General features: G+C 38.5%; 1 protein-coding gene across 2 annotated transcripts in view; it reads right to left on the bottom strand.

The window, feature by feature from the left end:
* Positions 1-21,532, bottom strand: part of NBEAL1 (neurobeachin like 1) — a 228,732-nt gene that overhangs the window by 72,432 nt on the left and 134,768 nt on the right. For both annotated transcript variants that reach the window (XM_089915931.1, XM_089915930.1), the window contains 7 exons: positions 21,100-21,188; positions 18,409-18,981; positions 17,897-18,072; positions 16,686-16,839; positions 16,247-16,375; positions 11,151-11,456; positions 10,907-11,056 (listed from right to left, as the gene is read on the bottom strand). In XM_089915931.1, coding sequence (XP_089772057.1) covers positions 10,907-11,056; positions 11,151-11,456; positions 16,247-16,375; positions 16,686-16,839; positions 17,897-18,072; positions 18,409-18,981; positions 21,100-21,188 — 1,577 coding nt within the window. The remainder of the gene's footprint in view (positions 1-10,906; positions 11,057-11,150; positions 11,457-16,246; positions 16,376-16,685; positions 16,840-17,896; positions 18,073-18,408; positions 18,982-21,099; positions 21,189-21,532) is intronic.

The raw sequence follows: 21,532 nt of genomic DNA on the forward strand, positions 1-21,532 counted from the left end.
CAGTTTTATTTTCAGTAGTTAAGAAACATTTAAGCACCGAACAAAGCAAGTGAACCCTCAGCACCCAAGGGCCAGTAGAGGCAAAAGATGAGGCCCCCAGAGTAAAGTGGCAACTACTGCAGGAATCACTGCCCTAGGAGGGATGCACTGTCTAGGAAGGGACACAAGTTTAGACCTTAACCCCTTTCCCTAGCCCTGACTTAGTGGGCAACAGGGGGCCCAAAGCACTGCATGCTCCGGATCACCAGAGAAAGCTGGTCAAGAAAGTTGACGATGGAAATTCGGAGAAGGCGGGAATCCAGCTCTCCAGCAGACCACCAGGGCGCTGCCGCTATGAGCTCCTTCCCAATCGCTCCTTGGTGCGGTTCGGCACCTGGGGCCAGGGACCCACGGGCAATCTCCGCCTCCAAGATGGATGGGAAAGGCACGCTTTGGGCAGATACGTGTGGCCGGCTTCCCGGCTCTTTGGCCGTGGATACGGGGTGTCCGCCCGGCCCCGAAGAGTGCTGCGCCGCCGCGGCACGCACAGCTCTGTAGTTTACAGCGGCGGCAGCATCCGCGCTGCAGGGGCCGCCCGGCCACCCCTGCCACCCCAGCTGCCCAGGACTTCAGTGCCACCCGCCATCCTGCCTGCGCCCCCCATAAGGATATTCTCAAATCAGGTTTTCATAGAAAGGCTAAGTGTGAAGTTAAAGAGAAAATGCTGGTTGGTATAGTAGTTGGTAGAACATCTTTGAGGGCAATGTAACAGTAATTATTATCATAATTGCTCCATACCGGTAATTCCACTTATTCTAGGGAAGTCATTGTGGATAAGCATAAAAATATGACTACAGAGACAATCGATACTATTTATAATAAAGAAGAAACTGGTAAATTAGGTCTAAAACCGGGAAATAAGTTTAAATCCTCTAATACATAATATAATGGAATATTAGACAATCATATAATGGCATGGAAAAATGTTCACAGTACATTTTAAGAAAGTAGTGGCAAATGAAACTACCATTTTGGTTAAACCAAATATATACATGAAAATACAGGAAGGATAATATACCAAAATATTAGTAGTGGTGGATTACAAATGTTTCTTTTTATACCTAAGTTATGGAATAAACATGTGTTTTTATTTGGTCTTCTCTAATTTGTTTCATCTGTGTTCTCTAGTTTTTAGCATATAGATTCTATACATATTTTGTTAGATAGATATCTAAGTACCTCATTCTTTTTAGACCTATTGTAAATAGTATTTTTTAAATTGCAGTTTCCAATTGCTCGTTGCTAGTATATAAAAATATGATTAAATTTTGTGTATTGATATTGTGTCCTATAATGTTGCTAAATTCATTAATTATAGATTTCTGATAGACTCCTTAGGATTTTCTACACAGATAATTATGTGATCTGCAAATAGTTTTATTTCTTCCTTCCCAATATAAATGTCTTTTTTTTTTCTATTCTTATTGCATTTGCTTTGTCTTATAGTACAATAGTGACTAAGAAGAGTGAAAGTGAACATTCCACCCTAGTCTCTATTTTATGGGGAAAGCACTCAGTTTTTCACCATTAAATATGAAGCTAGCTGTACGATTTTTGTAGAGATTTAGGTATTCCCTTCTAATCCTAGTTTGCTAAAAACTTTGATCATAAATGGATGTTGAATTTTCTCAAATGCTTTTTCTGCATCTACTGATATGATCATGTACTTTTTCTTGATAAGTCTATTAATGTGACTGATTATTAACTGATCATCAAATGTTGAACCAGCCTTGCATTCGCAACAGACACTCTACCTGGTTGTGATGTATTTTTTTTTATACATTGCTAGATTTGGTTTGCACCTATGTTCCCAAGGGATACTGGTCTTTAGTTTTCTTGCACTGTTTTTATATGGTTTCAATATGAGGGTGATATTGCCTCATATAATGAGTTGGGAAGTTATGCCACTTTTCAATTTTCTGAAGAGAGTGTGAGGAACTGGTGTAATTTCTCCGTTAAACATTTGGTAAAATTTGCCACTGAAACCATCTGGGCCTAGAGTTTTCCCTCTTGGAAGGTATTTAACTATAAATTCAATTTCTTTAACAGAGAACTATCCAGGTTATCTACTTATTATTGAATTAGTTTGGGAAATTTGTAGTTGTCAAGAAATTGATCCATTTCATCTAAATCATCTTATTTATGTGCACAGATTAGCCTGTAGTAGTCCCTTATTATCATGTTGATGTCTGTGAAGTCAGTGGTGATTCACTTCTGGTATGAGTAATTTTTCACTTTTTTTCCCTCAATTTGGCTAGAAGTTTATCAATTTTATTGATATCTTAAGTAGATTTTGGTTTCATTGATTTTCTCTATTGTTTTTCTGCTTTCAATTCTGTTGATTTCTGCTCTTTAATAAGGGAATTCCCTGGTGGTCCAGTGGTTAGGACTTGGCGCTTTCACTGTGGTGGCTCAGGTTCAATCCCTGGTCGGGGAACTAAGATCCCACAAGCCGCATGGCATGGCCAAAACAAAAAAATAACAAACAAAAAAACCAAACTAATGTAATTTAGTGTACTTTTTCAAGTTCCTTAGGGTAGAATGAACTTATACTAAAAAAGAAGAAAGGTCTCAAATTAATAAGTACTTTGTATTATAAATTTCCCTCTAAGCCCTGATACATACTCAGCCTCCTTAAAGATTTCTACTATCAGCCTGATAGACTTTTTACATAATCACTATGTACAGAACATTTTGATATTAATTTTTAAGTTCTTATCTGTTTTTCTTCCAATTCTCAAATAATTTTCGGACAAACAATAAGAAACACTGTTTGGACTGAAGTGCCCTGGAGCCCGAAGGGAGGACGGCCTCACTAAGGCTGCCGGCTCTGGAGGGGCCCCACCAGCTGAAGCTGCAACAGTCCTTGGGACCGTGGGCCAGAGTGAGTATAACGTGGAGGAGCTTAAAGATGGCGGAAGAGTAAGATGCGGAATCACCTTCCTCCCCACAAATACATCAGAAATACATGTATCTAAATGTGGAACAACTCCTACAGAACACCTACTGAACGCTGGCAGAAGACCTCAGACCTCCCAAAAGGCAAGAAACTACCCACGTACCTGGGTAGGGTAAAAGAAAAAAGAAAAAAACAGAGACAAAAGAATAGGGACGGGACCTGCACCAGTGGGAGGGAGCCGTGAAGGAGGAAAGGTTTCCACACACTAGGAAGGCCCTTAGCAGTCGGAGACTGCGGGTGACGGAGGGGAGAAGGCTTCAGAGTCACGGAGGAGAGCACAGCAACAGGGTTGCGGAGGGCAAAGCGGAGAGATTCCTGCACAGAGGATCAGGGCCGACCGGAACTCACCAGCCCGAGAGGCTTGTCTGCTCACCCGCCGGGGCGGGCGGGGGCTGGGAGCTGAGGCTCGGGCTTCGGAGGTCAAGCTCCCAGGGAGAGGACTGGGGTTGGCTGCATGAACACAACCTGAAGGGGGTTAGTGTGCCACGGCTAGCCGGGACGGAATCCAGGAAAAGTCTGGACTTGCCGAAGAGACAAGAGAATTTTCCTTGCCTCTTTATTTCCTGGTGTGTGAGGAGAGGGTATTAAGAGCGCTGCTTAAGGGAGCTCCAGAGACGGGCGCGAGCCGCGGCTATCAGCGTGGACCCCAGAAACGGGCATGAGACGCTAAGGCTGCTGCTGCCGCCACTAAGAAGCCTGCGTGCGAGCACAGGTCACTATCCACACCTCCCCTCCCGGGAGTCTGTGCAGCCCACCACTGCCAGGATCCCACGATCCAGGGACAACTTACCCGTCAGAAAGCACAGTGCGCCTCAGGCTCGTGCAACGTCCCACCGGCCTCTGCCGCCACAGGCTCGCCCCGCATCCGTACCCCTCCCTCACCCCCGCCTAAGTGAGCCAGAACCCCCGAATCACCTGCTCCTTTAACCCCATCCTGTCTGAGCAAAGAACAGATGCCCTCGGGCGACCTACACACAGAGGTGGGGCCAAATCCAAAGCTGAACCCCGGGAGCTGTGTGAACAAAGAAGAGAAAGTTCTCCCAGCAGCCTCAGGAGCAGCAGATTAAATCTCCACAATCAACTTGATGTACCCTGCATCTGTGGAATACCTGAATAGACAACGAATCATCCCAAATTGAGGAGGTGGACTTTGGGAGCAATGATATATATATTTTTCCAACTTTTTCTCTTTTTGTGAGTGTGTATGTGTATGCTTCTCTGTGTGATTTTGTCTGTATAGCTTTGCTTTTACCATTTGTCCTAGGGGTCTCTCTGTCCGGTTTTCTTTTTTTTTTATTACTTAAAAATTTTTTTTTCTTAATTATTTTTTATTTTAATAACTTTATTTTACTTTATTTTATTTTATCTTCTTCTTCCTTTCCTTCTTTTTTTTTTCTCCCTTTTATTCTTAGCTGTGGGGAGGACAGGCTCTTGGTGCTCCAGCCAGGCGTCAGGGCTGTGCCACTGAGGCGGGAGAGCCAAGTTCAGGACACTGGTCCACAAGAGACCTCCCGGCTTCACGTAATATCAAATGGCAAAAATCTCCCACAGATCTCATCTGAATGCCAAGACCCACCTGCACTCAACAACCAGCAAGCTACAGTGCTGGACACCCTTTGCCAAACAACTAGCAAGACAGGAACAGAACCCCATCCATAACCCCATCCATTACTAGGGAGGCTGCCTAAAACCATAATAAGACCACCAACACACAAAAACACACCACCAGACGTGGACCTGCCCACCAGAAAGACAAGATCCAGCCTCATCCACCAGAACACAGGAACTAGTCCCCTCCACCAGGAAGCCTACACAACCCACTGAACCACCCTAAGCCACTGGACAGACACCAAACACAACGGAAACTACAAACATGCAGCCTGTGAAAAGGGGACCCCAAACACAGTAAGTTAAGCAAAATGAGAAGACAGAGAAACACATAGCAGATGAAGGAGCAAGGCAAAAACCCACCAGACCAAACAAATGAAGAGGAAATAAGCAGTCTACTGGAAAAAGAATTCAGAATAATGATAGTACAGATGATAAAAAATCTTGGAAATAGAATGGAGAAAATAGATGTTTAACAAGGACCTAGAAGAACTAAAGAGCAAACAAACAATGATAAACAACACAATAAATGAAATTTAAAATTCACTACAAGGGATCAGTAGCAGAATAACTGAGGCAGAAGAACGGAGAAGTGACCTGGAAGATAAAATAGTGGAAATCACTACTGCAGAGCAGAATAAAGAAAAAAGAATGAAAAGAAGTGAGGACAGTCTCAGAGACCTCTGGGACAACATTAAACAAACCAACATTCGAATTATAGGGGTCCCAGAAGAAAAAGAGAAAAAGAAAGGGACTGAGAAAATATTTGAAGAGATTATAGTTGAAAACTTCCCTAATATGGGAAAGGAAATAGTTAATCAAGTCCAGGAAGCACAGCGAGTCCCATACAGGATAAATCCAAGGAGAAACATGCCAAGACACATATTAACCAAACTATCAAAAATTAAATACAAAGAACAAATATTAAAAGCAGCAAGGGAAAAACAACAAATAACACACAAGGGAATCCCCATAAGGTTAACAGCTGATCTTTCAGCAGGAACTCTGCAAGCCTGAAGGGAGTAGCAGGACATATTTAAATTGATGAAAGAGAAAAATCTACAACCAAGATTACTCTACCCAACAAGGATCTCATCAGATTTGACGGAGAAATTAAAACCTTTACAGACAAGCAAAAGCTAAGAGAATTCAGCACCACCAAACCAGCTTTACAACAAACGCTAAAGGAACTTCTCTAGGCAGCAAACACAAGAGAAGGAAAAGACCTACAATAATAAACCCAAAACAGTTAAGAAAATGGTAATAGGAACATACATATCGATAATTACCTTAAATGTAAATGGATTAAATGATCCAACTAAAAGACATAGACTGGCTGAATGGATACAAAAACAAGGCCCAGGGCTTCCCTGGTGGCGCAGTGGTTGAGAGTCCGCCTGCTGATGCAGGGGACATGGGTTTCTGCGCCGGTCCGGGAAGATTCCACAGGCCGCGGAGCGGCTGGGCCCGTGAGCCATGGCCGCTGAGCCTGCGCGTCCGGAGCCTGTGCTCCGCAACGGGAGAGGCCACAACAGTGAGAGGCCCGCGTACCGTAAAAAAAACAAAAAGAAAAAAAAAAAAAACAAGGCCCATATATATGCTGTCTACAAGAGACCCACTTCAGACCTAGGGACACATGCACACTGAAAGTGAGGGGATGGAAAAAGATATTCCATGCAAATGGAAATCAAAAGAAAGCAGGAGTAGCAATTCTCATATCAGACAAAATAGACTTTAAAACAAAGACTACTACAAGAGACAAAGAAGGACACTACATAATGATCAAAGGATCAATCGGAGAAGAAGATATAACAATTGTTAATATTTATGCACCCAATATAGGAGACCCTCAATACATAAGGCAAATACGAACAGCCATAAAAGGGGAAATTGACAGTAACGCAATCATACTAGGGGACTTCAACACCCCACTTTCACCAAGGGACAGATCATCCAAAATGAGAATAAATAAGGAAACACAAGCTTTAAATGATACATTAAACAAGATGGATTTAATTAATATTTATAGGACATTCCCTCCAAAAACAACAGAATACACATTCATCCCAAGTACTCATGGAACATTCTCCAGGATAGATCTTATCTTGGGTCACAAATCAAGCCTTGGTAAATTTCAGAACTGAAACCATGTCAAGTATCTTTTCCGACCACAACGCTTTGAGACTAGATATCAATTACAGGAAGAAATCTGTAAGAAATATAAACACATGGAGGCTAAACAACACACTACTTAATAACCAAGAGATCACTGAAGAAATCAAAGGGGAAATAAAAAAAAAAAACCTAGAAGCAAATGACAATAAAAACACAACGACCCAAAACCTATGGGATGCAGCAAAAGCAGTTCTAAGAGGGAAGTTTATAGCTATACAAGCCTACCTTAAGAAACAAGAAACATCTCAAATAAACAACCTAACCTTACACCTAAAACAATTAGAGAAAGAACAAAAAACCCCCAAAGTTAGCAGAAGGAAACAAATCATAAAGATCAGATCAGAAATAAATGAAAAAGAAATGAAGGAAATGATAGCAAAGATCAATAAAACTAAAAGCTGGTTCTTTGAGAAGATAAACAAAGTTGATAAATCATTAGCCAGACTCATCAAGAAAAAAAGAGAGAAGACTCAAATCATTAGAATTAGAAATGAAAAAGGAGAAGTAACAAATGACACTGCAGAAATACAAAGGATCATGAGAGATTACCAGAAGCAACCATATGCCAATAAAATGGACAACCTGGAAGAAACGGACAAATTCTTAGAAATGCACACCTTCTGAGGCTGAACCAGGAAGAAATGGAAGATATGAACAGACCAATCACAAGCACTGAAATTTAAACTGTGATTAAAAATCTTCCAACAAACAAAAGCCCAGGACCAGATGGCTTCACAGGCGAATTCAATCAAACATTGAGAGAAGAGCTAACACCTGTCCTTCTCAAACTCGTCCAAAACAGCAGAAGGGGCTTCCCTGGTGGCGCAGTGGTTGAGAGTCCTCCTGCCAATGCAGGGGACACGGGTTAGTGCCCCAGTCTGGGAAGATCCCACATGCCGCGGAGCGGCTAGGCCCGTGAGCCATGGCCGCTAAGCCTGCGTGTCCGGAGCCTGTGTTCCGCAATGGCAGAGGCCACAACAGTGAGAGAGGCCTGCATACAGCAAAAAAAAAAAAAAAGAATAAAAAAGAAAAAAACAGCAGAGGGAGGAACACTCCCCAACTCATTCTATGAGGCCACCATCACTCTGATACCAAAACCAGACAAGGATGTCACAAAAAAAGAAAACTACAGGCCAATATCACTGATGAACATAGATGCAAAAATCCTCAACAAAACACTAGCCAACAGAATCCAACAGCACATTAAAAGGATGATACATTATGATCAAGAGGGGTTTATTCCCAGGAATGCAAGGATTCTTCAATGTATGCAAATCAATCAAGATGATACACCATATTAACAAATTGAAGGAGAAGAATCTTATGATCATCTCAACAGATGCAGAGAAAGCTTTTGACAATATTCAACACCCATTTATGATAAAAACCCTCCAGAAAGTAGGCATAGAGGGAACTTTCCTCAACATAATAAAGTCCGTATATGAGAAACCCACAGCCAACATCATCCTCAATGGTGAAAACCCGAAACCATTTCCATTAAGATCAGGAAAAAGACAAGGTTGCCCACTCTCACCACTCTTATTCAACATAGTTTTGGAAGTTAGAGCCACAGCAATCAGAGAAGAAAAAGAAATAAAAGGAATCCAAATTGGAAAAAAAGAAGTAAAGCTGTCACTGTTTGCAGATGACATTATACTATACATAGAGAATCCTAAAGATGCTACCAGAAAACTACTAGAGCTAATCAATGAATTTGGTAGAGTAGCAGGATACAAAATTAATGCACAGAAATCTCTTGCACTCCTATACACTAATGATGAAAAATCTGAAAGTGAAATTAAGAGAACACTCCCATTTACCATTGCAACAAAAAGAATAAAATATCTAGGAATACACCTACCTAAGGAGACAAAAGACCTGTATGCAGAAAATTATAAGACACTGATGAAAGAAATTAAAGATGATACAAATAGATGGAGAGAGATACCATATTCCTGGATTGGAAGAATCAACATTGTGAAAATGACTCTACTACCCAAAGCAATCTACAGATTCAATGCAATCCCCATCAAACTACCAATGGCATTTTTCACAGAACTAGAACAGAAAATTTCACAGTTTGTATGGAAACACAAAAGACCCCGAATAGCCAAAGCAATCTAGAGAAAGAAAAACAGAGCGGGAGGAATCAGGCTCCCTTACTTCAGACTATACTACAAAGCTACAGTAATCAAGACAGTATGTACTGGCACAAAAACAGAAATATACATCAATATAACAGGATAGAAAGCCCACAGATAAACCCACGCACATATGGTCACCTTATATTTGATAAAGGAGGCAAGAATATACAGTGGAGAAAAGACAGCTTCTTCAATAAGTGCTGATGGGAAAACTGGACAGCTACATGTAAAAGAATGAAATTAGAACACTCCCTAACACCATACACAAAAATAAACTCAAAATGGATTAAAGACCTAAATGTAAGGCCAAACACCATCAAACTCTTAGAGGAAAACATAGGCAGAACACTCTATGACATAAATCACAGCAAGATCCTTTTAGGCCCACCTCGTAGAGAAATGGAAATGAAAACAAAAATAAACAAATGGGACCTAATGAAACTTAAAAGCTTTTGCACAGCAAAGGAAACCATAAACAAGACTAAAAGACAACCCTCAGAATGGGAGAAAATATTTTCAAATGAAGCAACTGACAAAGGATTAATCTCCAAAACATACAAGCAACTCACACAGCTCAATATCAAAAAAACAAACAACCCAATCCAAAAATGGGCAGAAGACCTAAATAGACTGTTTCTCCAAAGGAGATATACAGATTGCTAACAAACACATGAAAGAATGCTCAACATCATTAATCAATAGAGAAATGCAAGTCAAAACTACAATGAGATATCATCTCACACTGGTCAGAATGGCCATCATCAAAAAATCTAGAAAGAATAAATGCTGGAGAGGGTGTGGAGAAAAGGGAACCCTCTCGCACTGTTGGTGGGAATGTAAATTGATACAGCCACTATGGAGAACAGTATGGAGGTTCCTTAAAAAACTAAAAATAGAACTACTGGGATTCCCTGGTGGCGCAGTGGTTGAGAATCCGCCTGCCGATGCAGGGGACACGGGTTCGTGCCCCGATCCGGGAAGATCCCACATGCCGTGGAGCGGCTGGGCCTGTGAGCCATGGCCACTGAGCCTGCGCGTCCGGAGCCTGTGCTCCGCAACGGGAGAGGCCACAACAGTGAGAGGCCCGTGTACAACAACAACAACAACAAAAAATGTAAATATAGTACCACCCTGCGACCCAGCAATCCCACTACTGGGCATATACCCTGAGAAAACCATAATTGAAAAAGAGTCATGTACCACAATGTTCACTGCAGCTCTATTTACAATAGCCAGGTCATGGAAGCAACCTAAGTGTCCACCAACAGATGAATGGATAAAGAAGACGTGGTACATATATACAATGGAATATGGTACATATATACCATGGAGTATTACTCAGCCATATAAAGGAACAAAACTGAGTTATTTGTAGTGAGGTGAATGGACCTAGATACTGTCATACAGAGTGAAGTAAGTCAGAAAGAGAAAAACAAATACCATATGCTAACACATATATATGGAATCTGAAAAAAAAAAAAAAGAAAAGAAAATGGTCAGAAGAACCTAGGGGCAAGACGGAATAAAGATGCAGACCTACTAGAGAATGGACTTTAGGATACGGGGAGGGGGAAGGGAAAGCTGGGACAAAGTGAGAGAGTGGCATGGACATATATACACTACCAAACGTAAAATAGATACCTAGTGGGAAGCAGCCACATAGCACAGGGAGATCAGCTTGGTGCTTTGTGACCACCTAGAGGGGTGGGATCAGGAGGGTGGGAGGGAGGGAGATGCAAGAGGGAAGAGATATGGGGACATATGTATATGTATAACTGATTCACTTTGTTATAAAGCAGAAACTGACACACCATTGTAAAGCAATTATACTCTAATAAAGATGTTAAAAATAAATAAAAAAATAAAAAACATAAAATATTGTTCGTTTTCAAAGTTCAGTCTTGTTATTACTCTCATTTGAACATTAAATGCTTGAAATCAACATAAAAAACTGGTATTAAAAACATTTAATAATTTTTACCTGAAACTTGAGCTTGCTCTCTCCCCCTTCCCGGTCTCGTTTATGCATATTCACCATTAAGGCTTCATAACAATCCTTCCAATAAAGTGCCATGCTCTCATGACCATCATAAAATGCATGGGTTTCATACTGCTTCATATAAGGTACAATCTTATAAAAAATATACATACGCAAAATTTAATGCATGCTTCCATAAAAATGATAATTTAGTAGAAAAACCCCACTCAACAAAGACGAAACTTACATATTTTTCAATGTAAACTTGCCATTCATTTGAACTGCAATATTCTTGAAAATCTTCGAAAAATGAAGAGCTTCCATTGGTAAAAGGTAAAGAAGGCAGATGCAAGTTCATGAAGAGAAGCTCATAAATTTTGGAAACCAGGGTACGGACAAGCGGAATCAGAAATGAGTATATTTCAGTCTGTTCCTTGATTGATTGACTTAGAACATGTTCCAGCTTCCCTAAAATGTAACATGCTTCATCCTGATTTTCAATCACCTTGGTCTGAAGAAGGGCGTTTAGCTTAGCTGATGCCACTGCACAAACCTGGAGTAAAATAGTAAAATAAAGCAGATATTTAGTGATAACAAAGTTCTTTGGCTCCTCTTGAAGTTGTTTTTTAAAATAAATTATAAAAGTAACCCATGTTTCATTTGAAATATACAGAAAAGTTAAGAGGTTGATAATTAATCACCCCAGCATCCACTCTACTCCTTCAGAGAGTTTGCAGGAATTCGGGGATGATTCCATCTCTAGTTCTAAAAGATATAAACCAAACAGAATATCCAACCCCTTGCCACAGTGACTGGTTCGGGTAACTCATCTTTCAGTCAACTCATGTCACTATCTTTGTCACATGGATTCATTCAGGGATAGCTTTATCATGCAAAGACACAACTTTTATACAATAACTGTAAAGAACTGTGAAAGGGCTTGGATTTTATCAATACCTCATCTCCAAGCTGACAAGTTAGCCTACCATTGTTTCATAGATGCTGGCAGAAGAATGAGACTCCTGGATCAGAGACGAAGATCTACAGCATTAGCAATAGCCAGAATATCAGCACTTGCCCTGTTCCCCGAAATGTAATTCTATGGTGAGAAATGAACAGAACTAGATGATGCCTGCACACCCAGTGGTTGCATTATAGGAGAGGAACCCCAAGCAAAGTGAACACAAGTCTTTTAAATTGGGTAGTAAGTGTACCTGAACGTTGCCTTGGAAGGAGACATTATCTTTATTATACTGGACAGTAAACAAACCTGCTTTTGCTCTGGAGGGAGACATCATCTCTATCTTCCCAAGCTGTTCTCTATACATGCGTCCTCAAAAAGACAGTTCATCACAAAGGCATCCAGTGTCTGTATTCACAGGAGATCCATGAAGAACTGTCTACCAACAATGACTCTAGGAAGAAGCACTCTCTTTCTCTGGATATGAACAAGGAAGCATGTAGCCTTAATTGCTGCTGGCAGTGATTTTGTGACAATTAGGGCAGCCAGCTTAAGACAAGCTGACATGATGGAGAGTAATGCTGTGAGAACAGCAAACAAATGGAACTAGAGCCTTGACTGAATCATGCCTTAAACTCATCTTAGCTATGGAATTTTCAACGATATGAATCTTCTTAACTAAGTCAGCTTGCATTGATATTTCTGTTATTTGGAATCAAAAGCATTCTTATAGATAAAGGACAGTGAACAGGCAACTGAGTAAAGTTCCCAAGGAAAATACATATCTAGGTCACAAACCCAGGCAAAGGAATATGCTATATTACTCTTAAGCTCTGGCCTTAAACTCCATCCTAGAAAGGTAAATTGATCACGAAGGGGCCTCCTTTCATCTAGACTAGAGAAAGATGGAAGTCTTAAAACCAAAACAGGACAAATGATGTAAAGTGTCTCCTTCTCCCTTAACCCTATAACCCAATTTTGGATCATATTACTTTCAAAATAAAGAAAAGCAAGAGAAAGAAAGGAAGTATTAAAAACTGACATCACTTCAAGAATATATATGTGCCTATATACGGAATCTAAAAAAGAAATGGTTATGAAGAACCTAGGGGCAGGATAGGAATAAAGATGCAAGCGTAGAGAATGGACTTGAGGACAAGGGGAGGAGGAAGAGTAAGCTGGGACGAAGTGAGAGAGTGGCACGCACTTATATACACTACTAAATGTAAAATAGATAGCTAGTGGGAAGCAGCCGCCTGGCACAGGGAGATCAGCTCGGTGCTTTGTGACCACCTAGAGGGGTGGGATAGGGAGGGTGGGAGGGAGACGCAAGAAGGAGGATATATGGGGATATATGTAAATGTATAGCTGATTCATTATGCTATAAAGCAGAAACTAACACACCACTGTAAAGCAATTATACTCCAATAAAGATGTTAAAAAAAAAAAAGAATATATGTGTACCAAAAGCTGATCTGAGCTGTATGCACATGCCTTTGCAGGCCAAGGCAACAATAAGGGATCTCAGGCAGCCTTTCCATGCAAGACTTAAAGAAGCAAACAGCATTGGAGGAAACAACCTCTAAGATGGCTCAAAACTTTAACTTTTCTACTTTTAACTTAAGCCTCTACTAGTGAAGCTTCTCTACCCTTCTCAGGTTTTCCCCAAATCCCTTCACTTTAGTCTTTGAATCTGACTAAAGCAGCTCAAACCCAATAGAGGCCAACAAATGTGAGACAAAAGGTCATAAAATCTCATTATCCAGGAAATACCAATGTTAATATTCTGGGCATTTTTGCTATATGTTTTTAAAAATACTATTCACATGAAAGGTTGAATATTCAGTGCTTTGCTTTTAAGTTAGTATCACAGTATTAAATAACTATAAGTTTATATGTTTATTTAAAATTATAAAGACACTTTCAGTGAATACAATGATTTACTTACCACTGACTTAACTTTGGATACACACACTACCCCGCCACACATAGATATGATAGCCCTGCCCTCACATTATAAAGAGTACTACATTATGGTCACCTGAGAAATGACAAAAAATACCTGGGCCCTAGTTCTCCTGTTTAATTACTGAGTGACGCCCCACACAAAGGCCTTTTTTTTTTTTTTGCGGTACGAGGGCCTCTCACTGTTGTGGCCTCTCCCATTTCGGAGCACAAGCTCCGGACGCGCAGGCTCAGTGGCCATGGCTCACGGGCCCAGCCACTCAGCGGCATATGGGATCTTCCCGGACGGACCGGGGCACGAACCTGCGTCCCCTACATCGGCAGGCGGACTCTCAACCACTGCGCCACCAGGGAAGCCCACAAAGGCATTTTTAAAAAGCTCCTCTAGGTGATTTCATGTGTAGTTAGTGAAGAGACTCACTGGCTGAGCTAAGACAACTGAAGGAGCAGAAACCCAGACAACGCGGTGACCATATACTGCATCTAAATAAATCAACAACTTACTCAGTCCTGCTTTAAAGACAACCTGGGAAATCCTGGCATTGATGTGAAATCTCCTAATACTTAAATGCTGGCAATTAAATAATGTATGGGCCAAACAAAACAAATTTGCTAGCCAGATTCTTTTTGCAGGCAACTCTATTTAAACCCCTATAAGGGAAGGGGTTCCTTCCCCAGCCTTTAACATGCACAAACTCAGGGAAACATGCTTTTATTCCTGAGGGAGTGAAATTAAACAAGTAGCTAGTGAGAAGTATTATAGGTCACTAACTACTGGTTGATAGGATCAGTCTTACCTGTAGGTGCTGCACACTTTATTTAATAAGTATTTATAGAGTGCTACTATGGTACAGGCACTGGATATTTAATCATGAGCAAATTAAAACAGACATTTTACTTCTCCTTGGAAATCTTACCAAGGATAAAAACACTGAGAGTGATCATGAGTGGAAAAAAACAGAGTTCTAATATCTAAAAAAAGAACTACCTGGTATGCTGGCTGCAAGGGCTTTAACAGCCAGCCACCAGACTCATATTAATAAAAAAGCCAAAAAAGTTACCTTTGTTCTATTTCTAGATGGAGAAAGAAAGAAAACTACAATGAACATCTATGTGTACAAATACTGTTTGGTATTTTAGATTATTACCTCAGGATATAGTTTTAGAGTAGAATTACTAGACAAAGCATATAATAACTTTTTTTTGAGTTCTTAGTTCATATAATTTTCAAACTGTATTTAAAAGCTGTACAATTCAAATTTTCATCACCCACATATCAGAATGTTTATTTTTTGTTTAGCTTTTCTGCTTTTTCCATGTTTTTTCCAATGACCATGTGTTACCTTTATGATTAGGAAAAAAACCCACTATCTTTAAAAATTTAGTAATGTGGGGAAATGAGTTTAATATAGTTGTAAGAAAAATAAAAAAGAACACAAAATTATCAAAATATATGATGGTTTTAATCATCTGAAAAAATATATACAGAGAAAAAAACATTAAAATATTGACAGTTATTTTCTCTTAGGCTATGGGATGAAGGATGTTTTATCTATTTTTTCTCTTTATGTTTTTTGTGTACTTTCCACAATGAGTATGTTTTCTTTAATGACTGGAAAAGACTATCTGTTGAAAAATATGGTCTTTTTAAAATAGGGCAACCTTATGGTATTTTAACCTCCTCATGTTCTTATCAATATTATAGCAAGTTTATATTAGAAACGATTATCAAAAGAAAATAAAAAGGGCCAGATAAATAACCATGCAATACATGTCATGACTAATCCAATGCAGGTAATCACAAGCATCCAATGTAAATAGAAAGATGACAGACTAAAATCTGCATGGAACTTTCCCAACCTTTAAAATTTTTGAAAATAATAAATATTCTGTGGGTCCATCTTTTATTTATTTTTATAGTAGAAACCTAGCACAATGCTAACACTTGGTAGGTATTCAGTAAGTGTTTAATAAATGAAGAAAAATGAGATAAATGTAAAACTGAATTAGTGGATTATTAAGTACAGAAAAAGATTTTGACAGAACAATTTAAAAAATAATTTTCCTAAAAATGCAAGCCCTAATCTCCACACGTTATAAAAGTCTATGCAGGCTGTATAGCTCCTAGCTATACTAAATGTAGATGATGTGAGTAATGCCCTCTAATATAAGCTATACATAAATCCTCTAAAAGGAAACCTTAAATTATACTGAATCATAAACATCAGGAAAAAGAATCGATTAGCCACCTCTCAAGCTTCTTTCTCATCTCACAAAACTGAAACTAGAGTTAAATCATGATATTTTTGAAACTAATTAAAAAATAAAAATGCTGAAAACATAATTGCCATTCAGTTACTGCACAAATTCCTATGTTGCATGTGAGTATATAAAATAACAAAAAAGAATCGACAAACCTGCAAATTACCCCTTCCAATGAAGCCTAGAAGCATCTGGATTTGAATCTGTGAGAGTTTCACCCATACTGGACTTTCAGAATACCAGACTGACAGACTGTCGAAGAGCAGCATCATATCCTCTAAAAGCTAACACAAAGGAAAAATTGAGAAATAAAAACATTCCATTTTTAAATCTACTGATGATGAGTTTTCCCAACAGTAATACAAATCATAAATATTTCAAAACTAATTCAATGTTCAGTTGGTAAAAACCAAAAGAATTATCCTAGTAAGAGTTACTTAACAAAAGTAACTATCACATCTGCGACTATCACATCTTATCCATGTTTATCACATCTGATTAAATATTAATGCTCTGAAAAGAGGGGATACAAAATTTCTTTCTTTGAAAGTCCTTCACTACCAAAAAAATAATTTCAAAGAGATGTTACTGTACCTTCTCAGTCCACATGTTCGAATTAACTAGTCCCTCTGACTGCAGAAAGTCCTGTATGATCAGCATGAGTCGGAAAGCATTTTCAGCAGTTACTGGATTAAATTTTGCTTCTCTGTTTTCTGTGACTGCCCATTCTAACATCTTCTGTAGCAAACTAAGTATAAAACAAAGTCCTCTTAAAACCATTTTAAATTGATAAAAGTAACAGGTCACCAAAAAAAAATAACCCAGCAACAACAAACGTCGTTATTTATTAATAGGAACGTACCTCCAAAGATACAGTATCACTGGCAGGTATAACACTGTGGATGGAATTTAGTAATAATGAAGCAACTTTTTAATCTTTGGAGTACTTATCTTTAATAAGCCTAATATTAAAAGGCAAAGTAAAAGTTACCTGTTTGACTTGACCTTGAAAAAGATATGAAAATAATTCACATTCCAGCCTCCATGAGATACTTAAAAGTTTCTTTAAAACTGAAATTGGAGGGCTTCCCTGGTGGTGCAGTGGTTGAGAGTCCGCCTGCTGATGCAGGGGACATGGGTTCGTGCCCCGGTCTGGGAAGATCCCACATGCCGCGGAGCGGCTGGGCCCGTGAGCCATGGCCGCTGAGCCTGCACGTCCGGAGCCTGTGCTCCGCAACGGGAGAGGCCACAACAGTGAGAGGCCCATGTACCGCAACAAAACAAAACAAAACAAAACAAAAAACTGAAATTGGAAATGTTAGGGAAGAAAGCCTTATGCCTTACAGAGAGTCTAGACCTATGGAAAAACAAAAAAGTAATTCTGTTCTAGTGTGCTGTTGGTACAGCGTTCTATCATATGCAGGGAACTCAAAGCTTTAGAGAAGTAATTTTCATGAAAACACTACTACCTTCCTTTAGCATGGAAGCACTCAAATTTGGACAAGACTGTAGAACACATGCACCAAGTGCTTAGATACTGCAGAAAACAACTTAAACAAGGAATATATAATCACTTAGAATCCAAATTAATGTAAGAATTAAATCTCCTCACATTGGAGTTAGCTTTGGATTTCTCTCTAGATCCCACTAGAATGGCAACAGACAGGAGAATGGCTGAGCACAAAGCTTCTCCTTTTCTCTCTCTCTACATCCACTGAATACTGAATAAAGGTTCAATAACAAATATTATTTTGGACTCCTGCCCACTCTAAAAGGAGAGGGCATATCACCAAATGAATGCTTACATTAGTTTTATTTCATCTGATGGTCGAAGTAGCTCACTGGATATTCCTGGTTTAGTTAGTGCCGAAAACACTTGTCCCCGTTCAATCCAAGTATCGTCATCAGACTTTTCTAGTCCCTTACACATTACACAGTTCAAAATATTTGTCAGTAATTGAATAAGCTCTTCCTCACATCTCTATAAAAAAGAGAAATTAATATGAAATTATTAGAGGGAGGGGGTGTTAAAAGCAGATCATGAGAACCATCAGGTACATGAATTATAATCATTCAACGTATTTTTAAGGTGGCTGCATGAACCTGGAACTTTACTACGAAGGCCCTAGAGATGTAAAGATGAATAAGACACTGGCTTTGCTCTCAAGACACTCACAATTTGGTGAATTCTAGGCTCCTAATACCTTAGATCATGAGACTTGGACATGAATAATACATGAAATTGTTAACAATCACACATTTCTGAAGTCAGACATAAAAAAAAAAAACCCACATTTGGACAAATAAGGAATCTTACCTCTTGGTTTTCAAGTAAAGGGAAGTCATCATTAAAGCCCACATCATTTGTGATGCTGCTTTCTTTGTCAGACTGCACAGAAAATGACTTAGTGGACTCTATCGGGGATGGCGTGCTAGGCAAGCTGTCTGGCATTTGACCTCCACTATCACTCAGTTCACATGAATCAATTCCACTGAGATCTAAACTCAGATGTGAAGGGTTATTATGCCAGAATTCTCGATTCTCTGATTTGAAAGATAATTCTCCCATCAAGCTATCTTCTTGAAATAATGGTGTGTTCGAGTCTAGGGAGTGTCTATCCTCCAAACGCCACTGATCTGAAGACACATGAGCTGAGGCAAAAGAGCTGATTTTTTCCTCATCTGTCTTTTCATCAGAGTTCCTCTTCATATCTTCAGCTGATATATTTTTATCATTGTCTTTCATTACAACAGCCCTACCGTGCTTATGAAGAGTATTTCCATTTTCAAAATTTGCTTTTAAAAAAAGCCTAACTAAAGTGTCTTGCCAACCCACTTGTTGAGATATTTGATGTGCTGCATCTGGCTGGGACTGTAAAATCTGTAAAATCTGTGAAGAGATTATGAATGCAAAATTCGTCAAAAAGTGTACAGTACTTTACATCAACAACAGTTTCTTTTCAGCTATTTTAATGACAAAGTAATTTAATAAGAAACTTTGGAAGGATATACTTTCAAACGATTATATTCTTAACTAGATTAGAAAATATTTGGAAGGCAGACATTGTATTTTTAACTAATCTGCATATTACTCATTGTATATCTAGAGTTGGGACTCAAATATTTGCTGAAAGATAAAAAAGGAAAAAAAGATAAAATAATCCTCCACATACCAACACACTCACATTATTAATTTAATTTGGTTGGAGAAAAAAATATAGATAGAATTAAGGTATATATAAAATGTAATAAAGTTATATCCTCTCAACTAAGTACTTTCCATGAGCCTAGTACATTTGTTTAGTAAATACTGAACATCTACTATGTGCCAGGCACAGTTCTGGAACTATGGTTAGGGAGTAAACTAGAACACATAAGAAACTTTGACAGAACCTAGGTACACCAAGAATGTTTTCCCACCTCATTTTTTCCTCAGGCAAAGTTAATGGCTGCTTTTACAAAAGCATTTTTTTTTCATTAACTCTACATGGTACAAACAAAACAAAAACTGAACTTTAATTCCAGAAAACTATTTCCAATGAGATGGATGCTGATATTTAGCTAGAATAAGAAACTGAAATTAAAGAGTAGACATTTACATGGCAATGTGTATGATCTCTAGTATCCCAACTGACTTCACATTTTTTGGATAAAAACAAGTTCTCAAACACTATCAGAAATGCTGTTAAGATCTTTAAGACATTTTAATCACAAAGCCAATAAACTTCTAAGTAGATGAAAAGAACTTTGGCTCCCGGTGCTTATAGAGTATCTCTTTTATGAGAATTTCTAACTCTGACAAACTTCATAGCAGGAAATGAGTTATGTTGGTACAGACTTCAAAATTAATGGTTCTTATGTACACTGATGCTGATATAGAAAGCAGTGAGTCGCAGTGAGTCATGATGACACGTTAAGTTTCTTTCCTCACTTAATGCCATCAATCAGTGAGCTACCTTTACTGTAGCAGTGCACAATAGCAATTTTAAACACATTAACTAAGTTGAACATATTAACCTTTGGTTGGCAAAGAAACTTTTCATGATTTCATGACTTTAAAATTTTCAGACTTATTTTACAGCAACTTTATAAACACATAATGAATAAAAACTGGGCTGTACTGAAAGAGGTTTCTAATTGCACACTGAAAGGAAAAGGATCCATTTACATGACCTGCTTCAAGGAAAACATGGCAAAATCCATTAAAATGTAAAATGTGAATACTCTTTGACAGAAAAATTACATTTCATGAATTATGTCCTACATATGTATTACCATGGATAGGTAAAGACAAATGTAAAAAAATGTTCCTAACAGAAGTTTGTTAATATGGTAAAACAGGAAACAATCTAAATGTCCATCAGCTGGGAACCAGATAATACTTTTATAGAATAGCCATAGAATAAAAAACTACGTAGCTGTTAAAGAGAAAGACATATCCAGATTTACTGATGGAAAGGTACTGTGACATAATTAGGGAGTAAAACTAAAAAGAAAAACAAGGAAGCAAATTAAATACTAGACTGGTCAGTGGTTGCCAGTAGAGGAGAGAGAAGGATATAATCAGGAAGAAGCGCATGGGGTAACAATTCGTCAACTTAGAGGTTAAATGAGTGGACTGAAGGTAAATCATTGGAATACACTCATAAACAAACTACAGAAAATCTTTTCCACAAAGGTTAAGAGATTCAGAAACTCTAAAATATGGTGTTTGCATTAAAAATGGTCACAACAAAAGGTTCCGAATAAAGAAAATATTCTCTGGTAATACATTTTTGACTCTGGAAAGGGCATTATTTCCAGGAGCTCATGTATGGCTAAGAAGAACAAATTTATATGCTGATTTCTTATGATTATATAAAGTTAATTCACCTCAAAAAAGGAAACTATAAAATTATGTCATATAAAAGATATTAAACTTATATCTGGTGAAAAATACTCAATCTAAAAGTTCTTCACAATACAACGATACTGCAATTTTTAAAGTACATCTTTAAAGTTTACTAACCTTTCTGCAGATGACCACCCTGACATTTATACGTGCTCTGTGAGATATATATACCACAGATAACAGATCTTTGAAATTAATAGCAGGATCTATGATGGGAAAAAAAAGTTAAAATTAAATACTAGAGAAAACCAGAGAAAGAACTGTGGTAACAGTTATATATAAAGGCTGACAATCATTTCATTTTTATTTTTTTCCTGCTGTCAACAACAGATGCCCTTTATTTTTTCCCCCAACTTTATTAAGATATAATTGACATAAAACACTGTTTAAGGTATAAAACATGATGATCTGATATATGTATATATTACAAAATGATTACACAATAAGGTCAGTTAACACACCCATTATCTCACATAGTTACTATATTTCTTTTTGTGGTGAGGACACTTAAGATATGTTCTCTTAGCAACTTTCAAATATACAATACAGT

This window comes from Delphinapterus leucas, chromosome 8, assembly GCF_059928025.1.
Source record: "Delphinapterus leucas isolate spDelLeu-1000000601 "Yukka" chromosome 8, BTC_Dleu_Yukka2, whole genome shotgun sequence".
NCBI lineage: Eukaryota > Metazoa > Chordata > Mammalia > Artiodactyla > Monodontidae > Delphinapterus > Delphinapterus leucas.